Genomic DNA, 16978 nt, shown 5'->3' with positions numbered 1-16978 from the left:
GCACATGCACTGTACCCATACTGTGCAAGCAGACGGCAGACGAGGGAAGTAAACTTCTGGGGAGTTCACCGCTGGCCGATTGGCTGCTCTCTCCGCCCCGTTCTCGGAAATTTCGCATACTGCCACTCTGTGACGTTGCAGCAACCGAAACGAACGCGTATCGAACAAAGATCTCCAATCGTGCCCCAGGTGGCCGAAATTTCCGGAGTTTCTCCAATACGGCGTGCCTCATAATCAGAAAGTGGTTTTGGCACGTAAAACCCCGTAATTTAGGAGCAGACACAAAAGAACAGCGCTGTCTCTGTGTGTCTATTTCTTTCTACGTTCTTGTTGAGTCACGCTTACGCATTCTATGAGTGTTAATTTAGTTAGTAAGCGATGTTTACAAGTTTATACGGCCGATAAAACTACTATCCTTGCTTCGTACAGCTATCTACTAATTTGCTATCGCAATTGGTGCTGTGCCTGTCCGGCGGAACTGCGAATTTTTGATATACTGAAAACAATAGGAGGAAAGCTTTCATTATTCCGGGAGGTGGGGGGACGCTGGGGCCCGACCAGCTTTCCTGACCTCACCGATATATATATATATATATATATATATATATATATATATATATATATATATATATATATATATATATATATAATATGGGTGAGGTCAGGAAAGCTGGTCGGGCCCCATATATATATATATATATATATATATATATATATATATATATATATATATATATATATATATATATATATATATATATATATGTGCCCGAGAAGAAAGGAAACCCAGGGCCCGATTTTTATTAGTCATATCATAAGAAGCGAATAAACAAAGACCCCAAGCACAGCATAGGGCAAATTGCATGTTCTTATTAATTAAATTAAATTAAATGATGAAATAATGGTAACGAAAGAGATGAAAAAATTTCGCGGTTCTGCCCGAAAGACGAAGCGCCGATTGCGATAGCAAATTAGTAGATACATCTACGAAGAAAGGATAGTAGTTTTGTCGGCCGTGTAAACTTGTAAACATTCGGTTACTAACTAAATTAACAATCATATAATGTGTAAGCGTGACTGAACGAGGACGTAGAAACAAACACAGGCAGCGCTGTCTCTGTGTGTCTGCTTCTTTTTATGCCCTCGTTCACTCGCGCTTACACATTCTATCATGGATTCTAACCAACTAGCCCGCCAACGTGTTTAACTAAATTAGCAAGCGCGGTGCCTCGAGCGCACAGGTGAACATGAACACATCTCGCTCGATGAGCGCGGAAACTCGCAGTCAAAATTCTGGAGCGATGAATCGCGGCAGCAGCAGCGGTCCAATTGACGTTCGTGCATCTCTCGCTTCAACGCGAACGAAACGTCCAAAGCACAGTGCATACGCGCTCTCTGCAAACGTCGCAAATCGCTTTGAAGATGAGTGGCGGGCGCGCACTTCGACCTCGTCGCAGAGCGCGTTCAAGCGATGCCGTGGCGATGGCAGCTTGCGACGTGGTGACTGACGTCACTGGCCTTTCGTATATAAAAGAACTAACCTAGCAACTAGTTTCATTTTAACGCGATGACGTTAAGGACCCTGTGTCGCTGAAAACCCGGCATCGGCGTCTTGCGTCGGACGTCGCTTCGGTTAGCGAAATTTCGAAACCAAATTCTGAACCACGTATACTCAACCAGTCTTCCACAACCAAAGTTGCTGACACCATGTCTTTCATTCTTTACAAAGTTATTCCTCGGAATTTTGAGAACTGCAGGCCACAAACAACCGTAATGAAAAAAAAAAAACACCGACAGCGCATATCTTTTATGTGAGTTCTTCTCTGACTGAAGCAATGCCTCCTTGCCTGCCGCGTTGTCCGGTAGCTCGGTTCCGGGTCCTCTCCCTTTTCTCTCCTCCGCGAAAAGGCAACGAGCGCCTCTCATGGCGAACGCCTGCAACTTGCAATGACGGGCTCCGGCCTCTGAGATTAACGTGGCATCTCTCACCGTCTCGGAGGCCCGCTAACAGACGCCCGCGCATATAACGCGCCGGCGGATGCATTCAGCCGCCGCTGCCACATCCGCCGGAAGTTGAAAAGGCAACGAGCGCCGCCTCACGGAATTTATGCTGAACTAACTTCAACTAAGGTAACCGCCGCTAGAATGGGAGAGCGAGCAACGCGGCGGGCATCTAGTAAAGGAGGCATTGACCGAAGTACTAAAAGTGCGTAACAATAACAGCTAATCGACCCACGCAAGAGGCCGCGTATCTACCAGAAAGCTTGCCTTCGTGTGTAGCGTTCGACGCCAGCGTTTCCCGGTAAACGGTACGGTTACGTAAGCTGCAGTTGCAAGGGGTCTTCGAACGCTATTAAAGGCGAAGCGTAAGCGTCTTTTTTTTTTTTTCTTTTGGTTGCAGCGCCGCTATGGGCATACGCAACGCATAGTTAGAACTATCCAGAGGAGTGGCAAAGGGAAAAAAAAACGGTGATACGGCCAGCGGCGGCGTGCTGTCGAAATTGTCATTACTCCCATTACTGCCCTTACTGTAATGCAACAAAGCATTACATACCCCCATTAGCAGTCATAGCGGCGGTATGCAACAGCTTCGCTGGATATCCACTATCGCAGGGCTAGGCCGAAATGGTGTCCTTTTTTTTTTCTTTTTTCTTTTTTTACTGTGAGTCCGAGTATAAGCGCTGCTGAACATGACTGCTATTGATTTTATATGGAGTGAACCTGGCTGGGCCTCATTTCGATTACTGAGGAATTTACAGATATTTATGACCTCTGCCTGAAACTGGCTATGTTTCTATCTCTAATAAATGTTGTAAATAATTTGAAAAGTTTTTTTTAATTGTCGCTAGCACGGCCTACCGGAAAGAGAAGCAATACTGAGACACATATTCACTTGAATTTCACACACCGTTGGTGAAAGACTCTGCCGGAGGGGACACTTAAGTCTGCAGGTTTCCCTCAGGGTCAGCAAAGCATGCAAAGAAATTTGAAGCGAGGGGAACATACAGCAACGTATTCATTCTGCAGGCATATATGCTATCCATACCATTAGGACTAATTGTTAGTTCGGTAGCTCCTTCTCCTTAAAAAAATGTAATAATCTTTTTCTGGTGTAAAGAGGGTGTCCCAACTATCGTGCACCAAGATTTAAAAAAAATGCTGATGCTCGTTTATCTTTCTGCATTTCTCCCGCATCACGCTACTTAATGTTATCGCTCAGCGCAAGACGCGCCTGCATGGCTGGAATTTACTGGAAAATGTTGACGGTGGTTTTATCCGTGCTCTGCTGTCACCGAAGCTTGTGTATTCTGATTCTATGCGCGACGGGAGTTCTGCAGTACTTTCTGGGAGACACGCGAGCACCAGCGGTTACATTGTAAATTTCGATGACTGATGTATAAAACCCGATGCGCTTGACCGGCAAATCAGATTTGCGACGATCGCCGACTGTGTTTGCCGCTATCGTTGGACTTTGAGTGTAGCCTGGGCACAGATTCGCATAATAAAGAGTTAGTTTCGCGATTTAAAATTTTGCTATCGTGTTCTTGACTGTCACTACCACGTGACAATATTCAAACGCCATGTAGCTGGACAGAAAAACCAAGGTAATGTAATTTGCCGTCGCTTGGAGATGCTCAGATTACTTCTTACATTCCGCCTAATTACATAATTAGTCCTAATCAAGTAATCAACTTACCTATTATCATTAGATGAAATGTGTCAATGAGAAAATTGTAGAGTAACATGAAAGACTCCCGATACAGCTTTCTGTTTCTCGATACGTGCTACATAAAAGTGTTTTTACGAGCATGAAGGAAGCCCGCGAATACACGCAAAATTGCTGCGTGACTGGCCGCTCGAGGCACTCGGCGTGTAAGCGTGGGCTTCTTTCACGTTTGGAAAGACACGTTTATGTAGCACGTATTGAGCAACAGAAAGCTGTATAGGGAGTCTTTCATGTTACTCTACAATTTTCTCGTTGCCATTTTTAATTTAAATATAATATTTTAGAAGTTGATTATTTAAGACAAATGTAATTAGTCAGAATACATCCAGCTGATAATCACAGCTGGAAAATACGCGTGAGGAAAGTACAATGTATGACATGAGTTGTAAGACGAACAAAGAGGAATTACAATGTTCATAAAATACGTGCATATATATAGTAAGCGCTAATCGTAATTACTCGTACGAACATAGTTTAAAGATAAAAAAATGTCGCAGCAATACAGTACGAGAACCGACGAGTTATAATCCAAACGTTGGCAAGGCAAGCACTCACCGACCTTTGGTGAGCAATTGCCTTGTCATCTTGACTGTGGAAAAACATCGTCTTTCATATATTTACAGAGCTTATAATTCTAACAATATGCAACCTTCAAGAAGTACCATGAAACAATCGCAACTTTCACATTATACAAAGCTACTTGACTAAAAGAAAGAACAAAAAAAGCACTTCGTAGTGTCTCAGTTCGTACTTGTCACACTGGGAATTTACACAAATGGATTATATATACAGTCCTTCCCAAACCCGTATATCCTACACAAATGGCATCCTGGGGTGCACTCTTCCAAATGCAAAAACTGTGAAGGCATAGCGACCCTAAATCACATGCTCTGGGCTTGCCCAGCACTAAACGGTCTATATGGAAATAAAGAGTCATGGGAATCCTCCCTTCGTAGCCAGGAAGAACAAGCCCAAAAAGAAGTCATCGGTCAAGCCCAGGCCGCCGCCGAAAGCAAACTAATTCCGGCCGACGTCTAGGGGGGAGGTAGGCGGTGAAAGGGGGAGTTGCGTCTAACCCCGATCACCCACACTCCCTGACGGGTGCAAATAAAGCGCTTTCTCTCTCCAGCTGTGATGAGAAAAAAGAAAACTGCGTTCGATATACATAATAGGTGCTTGCGGTACTGTTACGTCCATATTTTAATATTTTAATATCATATTGTGATACACGAGTATAGATAGTGCTTGAATTTGTTAAACAAAAGGGTTTACTATGTACTTCATGAGAGCCGTGCGCGACCCACAAAATCGATTTTGTGTGTTACCTGACGGAATTACATTTCTTTATTATTATTTTTTTCAAGTCACACTGAAAGTAAGGCACACGGCCCCCTTAGGAAATTTCGCAGCACACGCATTCGTGCCTGCATTCACAGAAACTTACGTGCACGTTGTTGTAAAATTGTAAAAGCTGGTAGGGCACTCAATCTTATTCAGAGGAACTTGAAATGTTCACAGCCGAACCTGAAGAAAACTGCTTACCTAACATGTGTTAGACCAATCTTGGAATACGCCTGTGCCGTCTGGGACCCCGCGCAAAAGAACTTGATTGATAAGCTGGAAAGAATTCAAAACCGAGCTGCTAGGTTCGTCCTGGGGCGGTATGGGCGGAGAGAAAGTTGTACTAAAATGAAACTTGAATTGCATTGGGAACTGCTTTCTTCTAGACGGAAAAAGTTGAGACTGAAGTTTTTATACCTCATATTTAATAATAAGACTGGAATTAGCAGTAAAAGCTACTTGAAAGAACCACATTATATTTCTAGGCGTAATGACCATTCACTTAAAATCCGCGAATACCGTGCCAGGACGTACTTGTTTGCGGATTCCTTTTTTGTCAGAACTATTGTGGAGTGGAATCAGCTGTGTGAAGAGCAATAAGTGTGCTGTACGAAGGAAGATTTGTTTTTTTCCCTGCTGTAACCCCGCTGCTATAACGCTTTCGGGCAATGCGGGGTAATTCTTGAATAAAGAATAAAAAAATAATCACGAATCTTGCAACCGAATACCTGTGACGGGATTCGCTGGCAAATATTGCGCAGTTCAACTCTTTTCGATACTAATACCACCTGGAATATGGCCAGCGTTGAAATTCAGGTTGAAAATTAAAACTATGAACTGTAATCGACCTCTTCTATTATGGGCCAGCAGGTCGTTCTGTATGCTCCCACTCAAAGGCGAATTGCAGTCACAACTTCTTCGCACGAGGAAAATGCAAGTTTCAAGCTTTTTTTCTAGATTCCAGTGTGCCTTCAAGCGGCAGCATTTACCAACTCACCGTCGAGCTGCTTTCGAGTAAACTGAGAGAGAGAGAGAGAGGAGGGGAGGGAAATGACATGTTTATTTTATGAACCGAGCTTAGGAAAGGCATCCCTGCTCCAACACGCCTTGAGCTGGGGCCGCCGCTTGGGTGCTCGATCGTGACCAGCCGAATGTGATCGCTGAGGTTGGAACTGACAATATTTTGCCCGGCTCTTAATGAAAAACGCCTCGGGTAAAGCGAGGCGTGAACTGCAGTTAGCTCCAGAACGTCGCTCAGTAAATACCAATAATGTCATGAGTAAATAGTAAAATAACATCCTTTGATTCATTGTAACGATATGGGGTGTCCAAATCCACGTCTGAGTAGCCAGCTCTCACTAGAATTCTTTACGCAATCTTGAGGCCGATGTAGCGCTGGGTGCACGCGGCGGAAGTAATTTTAGAGCCGGAAATACGCGGTGAGATTTGAAGACCATGTTACACTACCTATAAGACACCTGCAGAACGTTACCAAACGTTTTGGCTATTAGTAAAGGCAAGGCGCAGAGAAGACCAGGACTCAAGAAGAAGAACACAAACGACAGGACCGGCGCCGGCGCCTGTTTTCGCTTCTTTTCGCGCACGAATAATTTTCGTCTGGCTATTTTCGGGCTACGTACTGAGATCATTTGGCTATATTTTGTGGGGTCATCTGGCAACCCTGGCAGCCGCCACATGCGCAGTTGCAGCCGGAGTAGAACGCCCCCCCCCCCCCCCCGCGTCTCTTTCGCGCGGGCCAGAGTGAGCCGCGATCGCCGCCTCACTCTCGCACCCCTTCACTCGCTCGTACAGCGCAGGTCGCGCGGTGACGGTGCTACCGCCCTTGGATTTTACACAGAACCTCACGGCGACGGCAGGAATGCGCTTGGAGTGTCCATAGAATTGTTATCCCAACAAAATAATCTTAGTGTCTCCAAACGACGGCAAACAACATTGCCTTGGTTCTGCCCAGCTACCTGGCATTTGCATATTTTTAAATCTTTGTTAATGATAGTTGGGGCACCCTGTATATTCACATATGTTGTGTCTGTGATGGTGTTCACAGTGGAAAAAAAAAAAGACGTTGAAGTGAAAAAATACAGACGAGGTAGCTGCTGCTGGTGCTTTAATGCGCTTGCCCTCCTATTGTCAGGATTTGCAGAAATAAAGCGAAAACATGAATTAACAGCCGGGCCCGTCCGCTCCAACAATGATGCAGTAGGATTTTAGCCGCAATAAAATTGTGAGCGAAAAGGTAAAGACTACTCGAAAGAAACCTCAAATGTTGTGCATAACACAACACTATGGTAATGACACAGTAGGGGGGGGGGGGGAGGCTTCAGCATCGCCAGGGTAGGGGCCTCTGACCCCCTCCCGGAAAACTCCGGACAGGGCTCGGGCCCGGAGCACCCCCCCCCCCCCCCCCCCCCGTAGTCGGTGCCTATTAATCCCTTGGACCTTACGACGACTGGTGCGCTTGATATGGGCATACCAGGTCACCATGGTTTGTACCTAAATGAAGTGGCCGACACGCTTGTGCGTACATCCCTAGATGGACCAGTCATGTCTGCTATCCCGGCTTGTGCTTACATCGCGGCGCCTAGATTTTAAAAAAAGTTATGTCTTTTTAAATACTCGGCAAAATAGACATTCCAAACGACAGACTTTAACCATTGCTATCCCTGGGACAATCAATGGTGTCCCAGACGTAAATTGCAAATCGCCCTCACAAAATTGCGATGCCATATGCCACTATTTTTCTTTACAGATGTCTGGTCTGGCGCTGTCCCCTCTTTCCCATATCTGCGAGGAACCTGGAACCATTGATATTTCTCTTATTATGCTGCCAGAGAAATCCAGAGAAAGAAATACTTCGATATTCCATTCCATAAATTAGGTATTGCTGTAAAACACTGAAAGCATTCTCTCCTTTGGGGCACTTGGGATTGATTGGATATTAGCGTTGGATTTTAGCCACAGGGACGTATACATGGCCGTCTGCAAGTTCCTTTGTCACTCAATGCCTGGTTAATTACCGATTTATCGTTAAATATTTTGCAAACTTTCATTTTTTAAATTAACGTGTAGTACCTTCAAATTCACTATGAAAGGAAAAATCTACATCCATCCGTGTACATCACGAAGATACGGAGGAAACACACACAGGTCTCTGACTGAATAAACTTTATTGACTCTCAGAAACAAAACACCGTAGGAGAAGAAAAATTCACCCTTGTCTCTGAGCTTTATTTCTGAGAAACCCTTGTGGGTTGCCCTTGTAGCTTCGTGATGCATAAAGGGTGGATGTCGATTTTTCCTTTCATGACCTTTGTTCCACCTTGCGGAATTCCACAGAACTGATTCGCCAAATCTGCTATCCTTCCATAAAGCACACTTTTTCCTCTAAGGAAGAAAAGCTTTATTAAAATATTTAAGAAACTTTAATTGCTTGCACAATTGGACTTCACCCCGACATATGCGTTTTCTCTCAAGTTTTCGTTCCCCCAACTCGTCTAACCGCCGGTTTCCTGGCCATTCCGCCGTAGTGGTTACGAGCCGTAATGTGGAAAGCAAGCAAGCCTCTTGCATTCGGACCGGCTGCCGTGAGTGGGTGATTGGCCAGGTTTTTGAGCACGTGAGCTAGGTTTGGAGCTTTTTAACGCGACAGCGTTAGGGGAGCCTTGTAGCATAAAATCCGGTGTCGGCGCCGGCGTCCCCGTGAGCGAACATTCCCGTATATATTGATACATGCATACTGCGTGTTTCTTGTGGACGATGCACGCAGGCGCCCCGACGAAGACGACGAACGCCCTCGAACTGTCGGCTGAACTGGTCAGCGGTGCAGTGATCCTTTGTAAATATACCTTGTATATAGTCTCCAGTTCTTAATCCTTCGTTCGCGTAACATTTTGGCGGAGGGTGCCGTTCCCCGTTCTCGCCACGGGGCTCCGCAGCGGCCGCGCCGTCCTGCTTTCCGCCATGCGTCCCGGTGACGACACCTCGTCTGCTTCTACTTCTGCGACCCCGCCCACAACGTACGTTACGGTTATCAATCCCCGCGATCCTGGCATATTCTCCGGCCAAGATAATGTCGACTTTGGGGACTGGCTCAGCCTGTATGAGCGTGTTAGCCAAAACAACCGCTGGGACCCTACCATTATGCTAGCGAATGTCCTGATCTACTTGGGCGGAACTCCTCATGTCTGGTTTTGGACACACGAGGACGAGATCTCTAGCTGGGATGCTTTCAAGGAAAAGCTCAGCGACCTCTTTGGAAATCCCACCGGTCGGCAGCTGGCTGCTTGAAAAGAGCTTGCTGCCCGAGTTCGGTCTTCTACTGAATCATATGTCTCGTACATACAGGACGTGCTCGCTATTTGCCGCAAAGTCGACGACAAAATAGTCGAGGTTGACAAAGTGGCCGCGTACTCAAAGGGATCGCGGACGACGCGTTCAACTGGTTGGTCTTCAACAATGTGTCCACCATCGACGTCATTGCCAAGGAATGCCGCCGCTTTGAACTCGCCAAAAGCCGCCGCGTCGTTCCGCAGTTCTCCCGGCTCCCTAACACGGCTGCGACGTCGTCTTGCGTCGACCTTACCGCTTCACCACCCTAAAATGAGCGCGTCACATGTATTGTTCGCCGCGAGCTCGAGGCTCCAAGTCCTGCGCCGTTCCATCCACGCCCACTTGACCCCACCATTGGCCAGCAAGCCCCAGCGATCTTTCTCATCCCTGTGTCACTTTTGCATATAATTATTCGCGTCATGACACTGCCAGTTATTCCCAGTTCTTTCTTTTGTTCGTCCGAGAACCCACATATTGCCACTGGAAGCCACATTGCCGCAGTAGAGACCAGCGAGTATGCACTTGACGCCATCACCAGGGCAGCCCAAGCGCGCGAAATTGCCCGCACTCGCCTCCTGACCTCGCGAGAGAAGCAACAGCGTTTGTACGATCGCCAACACAGAGACTTTTCGCCTGGATCTCTGGAACTCCTGTGGTCCCCGACTCGTCACGTTGGCCTGTCGGAAAAGCTCATGTCTCGGTACACGGGCCCAATTTGAGTGCTGCTTGTTGTGACTCCAGTTACGTACGAAATCGCCCCAGTCAGTACCAGTGCCTCATCTGCCCCGAATCCCACTGACGTTGTGCATGTCGCACGCCTCAAACCATATTACTCTCCTGTTATCACCGATATTTAGACGCACCGGGATGGTGCTTCTGCCGCCGGGTATATGATACATGCATATTGCGTTTCTTGTTGACGATGCACGCGGGCGCCTCGACGAGGACGACGAATGCTCTCGAGCTGTCGGCTGAACTGGCCAGCGCTGCAGTTATCCTTTGTAGATGTACTTTGTGCATAGTCTCCAGTTTTTAATCCTTCGTTCGCGTAACAATATTTAGGTATATGTATATGCCACGCCTATGTATGCCACGCCTATGTATGCCACGCCTATATAGGCCACGCCTAATTGGTTACGGGGCCATTAAAATAAAGAACGCTAAAGTGATTCAGGAACAGTTGCGCACGGCCGATATCTTGAAATTTCGGAGGTCAGACCGTCTGTCACAAGGGGAACTCTCTGTAAATGCTCAGGTCTGGCTTGTTTGCATGGACTACTCCAATACGCAAGTGTCGCGTCGTTACCGGCAAGGGCCTTCGCCCCGATGCAACTGGCATGTACAAATGGTATGGTTCGTGGTGTGGACCCATCTTGCTCTCCTAAGGAAGGGCTCGAGCACTTCCAGGAAGCTGACGCTGGGATTGCACCGCTGCAACAGGGTGGTGCTCGAGTACCGGCAGAGTCCGTAACAGCAACGTTTGCTGTGTCCTACAGAGCCGAAGGTAAGGCCTGTTATCCGCAGGGATTGATCGCTTGAAACCTCCAGAGTGCAACAACTGTTGGCGTTTTGCACGCAGCAGCAAATCCCGTAAATGTGCGACGCGCTGTCGCAACTGCGGCATAAATCACGCGCCAGACTGCTCGGATTTGCCTTTGCCAAAGTGCGGCGGATGATCCAAAATGGAGACCAGACTTGCTGGAAATTGTGAATCAGAACGAGCGTTCCGGAGCAGATGCACTCTTACAGCGCGGGAAACGCGTGCTGACGCATCAAGACCATCTGGTCGTGTTCCGGAAGAGAACGACGGCAGTGGTCGCAGCTGTGGAGAAGGCCCTGAGTGGCGTACTCGATCACTTACTGGCCTGTTCATGTACTCCTGAATCAGCTATAAGCTTGCCTTCTTAACCTCTTTCAACTTTTTACGCACCATCTGTACCTTCCGTTTCGAGTGAATCACTCAGAATGATGCCACCTATAAATGACATCACTATGACGTCTAGAAGAAATGTTAGGACTGATGTGGAAATGCCAAACGTGGCTGAGAAATTAAGCGCGGGGCTTCTCATTTCTCGCTAACCAAGCACGAACATTACCAGACAAAAAGCAAGAAATGTTTCCCGAGCATTAATCAGGCTGATGTATTGAAAGAGGCCGTTGCCTCTTCTTTTTTGGAGTAATCATGGCTGAGTTGCATATTTTCCAGTGGTACTGCCTCTCTGTATTGTCTTCTTTAACTGATCTTCAACCCCTTATTTATACCTATGACTCAGACATAGTCATCTTACAAAAACCTTGGCTGAAACCTGTCAATTCATTTTCTTTTAGTAATTTCCGCATCTTCAGAGTAGACTGAATTTATGGCCGTGGCGGTGGTTTAATTACTATGGCGTCCTCAAAAATAATGCACAGGGCGGTTATAGATAAAGAAATCATGAATCCGGAATGTGAACTGTTGGCTGTTGAGGTAGTTCTTCCCAGATGTGCTCCTTGTTTACTTTCCTACGGGCGTTCGAACAAACTACTTTGTTGACGTAATAGTTTTGCGGAAACCCGCAAGGTGGAGAGAAGTAATTAATAAGGGGAAAATGAGACATCCACCCAAACGTAACTAAGTGCTACAATGGAAACCACACGGGTTCCTCTAAAGAGAAGCTTCGCACTTGAAGAAAAATTCGTCCTGATGGTCCGTTATTGGTGCATTGTTGGAGTTTGTTGGCTCACTGAGAAAATCGGACAGAGTTGTCATTGCAGGCGACATTAATTCACATCATATCGCGTGGGGTTATCCCTCGCATACAAGTGGTGAACTCCTGCGGTCATGATTGTCACAAAAGAAGGAATGTTCGCTACTGCAATATACGGGCTGTAACATTTGTGTAACATTTGTGCGCCGAGTTTCGAGGTCCGTGATTGACCTAACTCTGGCAGCTGCTGGAGTTAGCGTGTCATATGAACATTCAAGATAGTGGGACTTCGAGCGATCATTTCGCTGTACTGTTTTTTTTTTAAATGCGTAATCATTTCTATGCTTACCCAAAGAGGAAAGGGTCCCTCCTTCCGACGACCGCTTTCGAGAGAGCGGCCGCAGCAGCTAGCGGATCGCGAATCGCTTCAACGCCAACAAGCGGCGAGAACAGGGCGCTTTTATAAGTGACAGTGATCAGGTTGTTACTCTTTGAAGGACATCTCATTTAACGTGCATGTGGTCACGAGAGCGAAGCTTGGATACGATCGTGGTGACGTTGAGTGCGTCACTAAGGGCTTAGTCACGTGACTCAATAATATTTGAGTTACACTCTCAGAACCATTTCGTTCGATATACATGTCGGAAGCATAGGAGCGCATGCTAAGGTACAAGTTTAGTGGCCTATTATTAGCCACTTAGTTATTGTCAAATGGCTGAGTAATTGTGAGCAAATTTTTACCCTTGCATACCATTCCGATCGATATACATTGCGATAGTGAAAAAAATCGCACGTCATGATAGAACCGAGGTCGTGCAACGTGCGTCACGACAATTGCGCTTCACTCCTCCGAGTCGCCCCTGTCACTGCGATGCGCGACTCGGAAGAAAACGGGCGACATTCACCCCGCGTGAGCGTTTGTGAAGAGCCCGGGACGCCAGTGGCAGGGTGGAAACTGTGCTCCTGTGTTGGTGCTGACACCAATAGACTGATAACGTCAATAAATAGACGGAGTTCGTGATGCCTGTTACGACCTCTTGTTGCAATATTTATTAGTTCTTCAAGCAACTTCTAAGAGGATTAAATTGATTGGCTGTGGGGTTAAAATGACTGACACTGGGATTAAAGTGACTGGCGCAAGGATTAAATCTGTTGGCAGGTGAATTAATTCAGATGGCGCTCGAATTGAATGAGGTGGTGCCTCGAATAAATTGTTGGCTCTTGGATTAAAAATGCTGGCGCTCAGATTAAATTGGCTGGGGCCTGGATTATTTTCCATGGCACTTAGATTAAAGTGAGCCGGAAAGCCTTCGATGTTCTAAAAGCTTATTACAGCCTGGCGTATAGCATTGTACTGAATAAAGTGGCTGCCTTAAACCCTCCATGGTGTATAATTGCTTGGATCAGGGATTTCTCGCGCAGAACAACATTTTTCTGTACAGATGGAAAGCATCATTCTGTGTGGCACACCCCGACGAGAGGCGTGTACCTAAGGGTTCAGTGCTTTGCCCACTATTGTTTTATATAATACTACACGGTATTACGATTATGCAGGAAGTCACGCTGGTTTTGTACGCAGATGACATTGCATCTTTGCTTCCACTGAAGATATCCACAGGCTTTACCGAAAGTTGCAAGTGTATTTAAATTTTCGTGTGGTCTCGCTGGATGACTTGCGCTTGGTCCCTATATAATTAACAAAAATTCCCTTCTTGTATCCCGACGACAATAACAATTCTCAGTCAAAAATATGAGTCCTCCTTGCTGCATCGGACTACTACGAACATTTTGCGTTCCCTTGGAACGTGTCCTTCTCGGCAATGTTAAATTTCGGTTACCCTGTTACTAAGTCGAATACCGCGATTAAATATGTACACGAGTTGGTGTGGATTTGCACCATCGAACGTTTCTGCATCATTTGGGGATATAGAATCATTGGTATATTTCCTCCTCTATTGCCGAAAATATAATTCCGAGATAAAGACCTACTTACAGTAACCCCTGTCGAGGTCTGCGCCTTCATCTCTCAGTGATTTAATATTTTATCTTTTGGTGCCACTATCCTTGGCCGACCCCTAAAGGAAGTCTGTGCACGAGTACGTCGTTGCTACAGGGAGACTCTCATGTCAAGTACCTTTTCTCCATTGATAACATTAGATCGCATTTCTTTTTCATAATCTAGCGGCTTCGTCAAAAATTGGCATTATAACTTTTAAAGAAAAGATAATTTGTAATAATTATTCATACATATACAGTACAGACCGCGAAGTCAACGGGAAGCAAGGACTTTCCATTGCGAACCATGGGCAGTCCTCTCTCGTGGGTTGTGGAAGGCGGTAACAGCAACAGCCAAGGGGCGCGCCGTCTTCGGGGCCGCTGCGCCCTTGCGTAGCGGACGACCGAGGATCCGCGTTCTGACCCGCGCTGGCCGAGCGGTGTTTGCGAGAGCTCGGCTCCGATGGGCCGACGCGGCAGCCTGCGTCGAGGCTAGAGAGCGTGCGGACGCGGCGTCCAATCAACTGGCGGCCTCACGTGTCCCTCTTCACGCACGGCGTACCGAACGGCCCGCGCTTAACCTGCAGCTACAGCGCCACGCCGGCGGAGCAAGCAACTTTCGCTCTGCTTACGCGAACCAAGTCGCGGTGCGTCGAGCGCGTATTCGGGGCGTAAGTGCAGCGAAGAACGTGACTACGCGATGGCCCGACGACACATAACGCCGGGTTTCTGTGCAGGTGTCAACCGATGGTCGCACCAACTGGCGAGGAACGCGGAGTGCGGCAGCCCTACCGTGCAGCCGGACGTCGAGGTGGCCGACCGCATCGTCGGGGGACAGGAGGCGGTGCCCCACAGCTGGCCCTGGCAGGTATGTCGGCAGGGCCCGTCGTGTAACGACAGCGCGCACACCCGTCTCAAAGGGGCCGCAATGAAACGGAGTCGCGGAAGGAAGCCTGATAACGTGTTGACTGTAATCGTGCCGTTGCCTTGTTTCGTAAAGCGTGTTAATTTTCTCAAATATGTGGCTGGCCCAAATTCGACTTGTCTCTACGGAGTCGTTTTTTTTCTGGCATAATTGTCATGCAAATCCCTCTTCTGTAGACATATAGGATGTCCCAGCTAACGTTAGCCAAGCACTCCCAACGAAAAAAATATTTAAAAATTATGCAGACCCTTTGCACTGTGGGAATCGATGTAAGCGAAGATTTATGTGCTGTTTACGTTCTTCGGTGATATTTTGCCGTGATGTTGACGGCCTACAACTGTCGTGGTGTGGCCGTCAAATGTTACCTTGCGTGCACCACTTGGGTTCGTCTACGTAGTACACAACGCATAGCGAGACGTGATTGTTCGAGACGTTGTTGTGCGCCACCGTTCGTAGCCTGCGAGAAAGTTTGCACTGTCATTCCCTCACACGGGCGCATCGCATCGTGTCTGAAGTGTTGATTTGCTGGAAAGCCACTTGCGTGTTGTCGTCTTGACGCGGCGGTGTTTTACTGCGGCTTTGCGTCGGCACCCCATGCGTCAATTGTCCGCATGTACAAACCTGCTTGGTGTTTATTTTTCATAAATGGCAAGAATGAGATGTAAATTTTTTATTGTTTGATCGCAGCTGTTGCCATGTTTAGTAGTAGCACGAAGAGATCCCAAAGGAAGCATGCTGACTGACGGCGTTCCCCTTCTTCCGCAATCATCCCATGTGTGCAAACTGCCACGAGCGAAGAGTGGCTATTGTACGCCCGTTTCGCCGGGGCGTTCGTTGGCTTTACGCATTCTGTTCTCCCCTCTGGGCTGTTGCACGTGAGCATGCGTGTACGCACTTGTTGCAAGTGAGTACAGTAAGCGCTGCAGCTTCTGCAATGTTTTTGCGAGGGGCTAACGCGTGATTACAGCCGTCCAGAGGGCATCGTGTCGATGGCCAGGGAGTTCGAGAAGGCATTTTGGGGACGCCCACGAAGTTCTCGCTGGAAAGGGCTCAGAGACGCCTTCCCCGCGTCCCTACCATGTACATTATGCACGTTGCCACGCGTTGTACACGTTGGGAACTTAAACTGCACCCTAGCGCAGTTTATGTTCCCAAGAATATGTCTTACCTACTAGCCTCCCAACACAATCTCCTTGAGCTCAAGACAGCGGCGGCAGCAGCAGCAGCACGAAGCCATATATTACGATTTCGCGGAGCTGCTGAAGGAGATATATACAGACAACGAGCGCAAGTCGTATGGGTAGGCCGGAAACTCAATGAAGGGGTGGAAATTCACCAAGGACTTAACAAGCAACGATGTCCTCTGTCTCCACTGTTTACACTTTATGCAACTCTGGCAAAGCAGGACATCGCCTTTAGTGCACAGCTTTTACACCACGTGGCGTACGGACCTTCAAGATTCAAAATTCGCGCGACGACACACGCAGTGTATACTGGACGAAAACAAAATCACACAATAATAAAAAAAAAAAAATGAACAGTACCACACGAACAGCGTTCACCGCCGAGCGCTAGTCGGGAATGGCGGATTTGATAATCGCCGCGCGTAGAAGACGAGCGACTGGCTAGTGGATTGTGAATCAGCAGTTTTGCGGCAATTGAACGGCGTAAACGCCGTTCAATTGCCACCACTGAGCCACTATCTCGAAGCGCCACTGAGCCGCTAAAGCGGCTCAGTGGCGCTTCGAGATAGCGGGTGCATAATATCTCGAAAAAGCGGCCTGCCCACTCCCTCCCTCCCCTGTCCATCTAATGCCTCGATGATCTTTTTTGTCCCATCGTAGTGTAGTGCGGCTTCACCGGGCGTTTTATAAAAGCAAGAACGTGCTTTTTTCGCTGTAGTTCTAGTAATCTGGAAGTCTGATTTTCAAAAAAATAATGCAAGCTTGCTAAATA

At 47.3% G+C, this 16978-nt stretch overlaps 1 protein-coding gene across 3 annotated transcripts in view; it reads left to right on the top strand.

The window, feature by feature from the left end:
• Nucleotides 1-16978, top strand: part of LOC142559728 (uncharacterized) — a 370616-nt gene that overhangs the window by 284572 nt on the left and 69066 nt on the right. For all 3 annotated transcript variants that reach the window (XM_075671318.1, XM_075671316.1, XM_075671317.1), the window contains one exon: nucleotides 14835-14965. In XM_075671318.1, coding sequence (XP_075527433.1) covers nucleotides 14835-14965 — 131 coding nt within the window. The remainder of the gene's footprint in view (nucleotides 1-14834; nucleotides 14966-16978) is intronic.

This window comes from Dermacentor variabilis, chromosome 10, assembly GCF_050947875.1.
Source record: "Dermacentor variabilis isolate Ectoservices chromosome 10, ASM5094787v1, whole genome shotgun sequence".
Classification (NCBI taxonomy): domain Eukaryota; kingdom Metazoa; phylum Arthropoda; class Arachnida; order Ixodida; family Ixodidae; genus Dermacentor; species Dermacentor variabilis.
The sequence above is the reverse complement of the archived record's forward strand: the minus strand, read 5'-3'. Positions and strand labels throughout refer to the sequence as shown.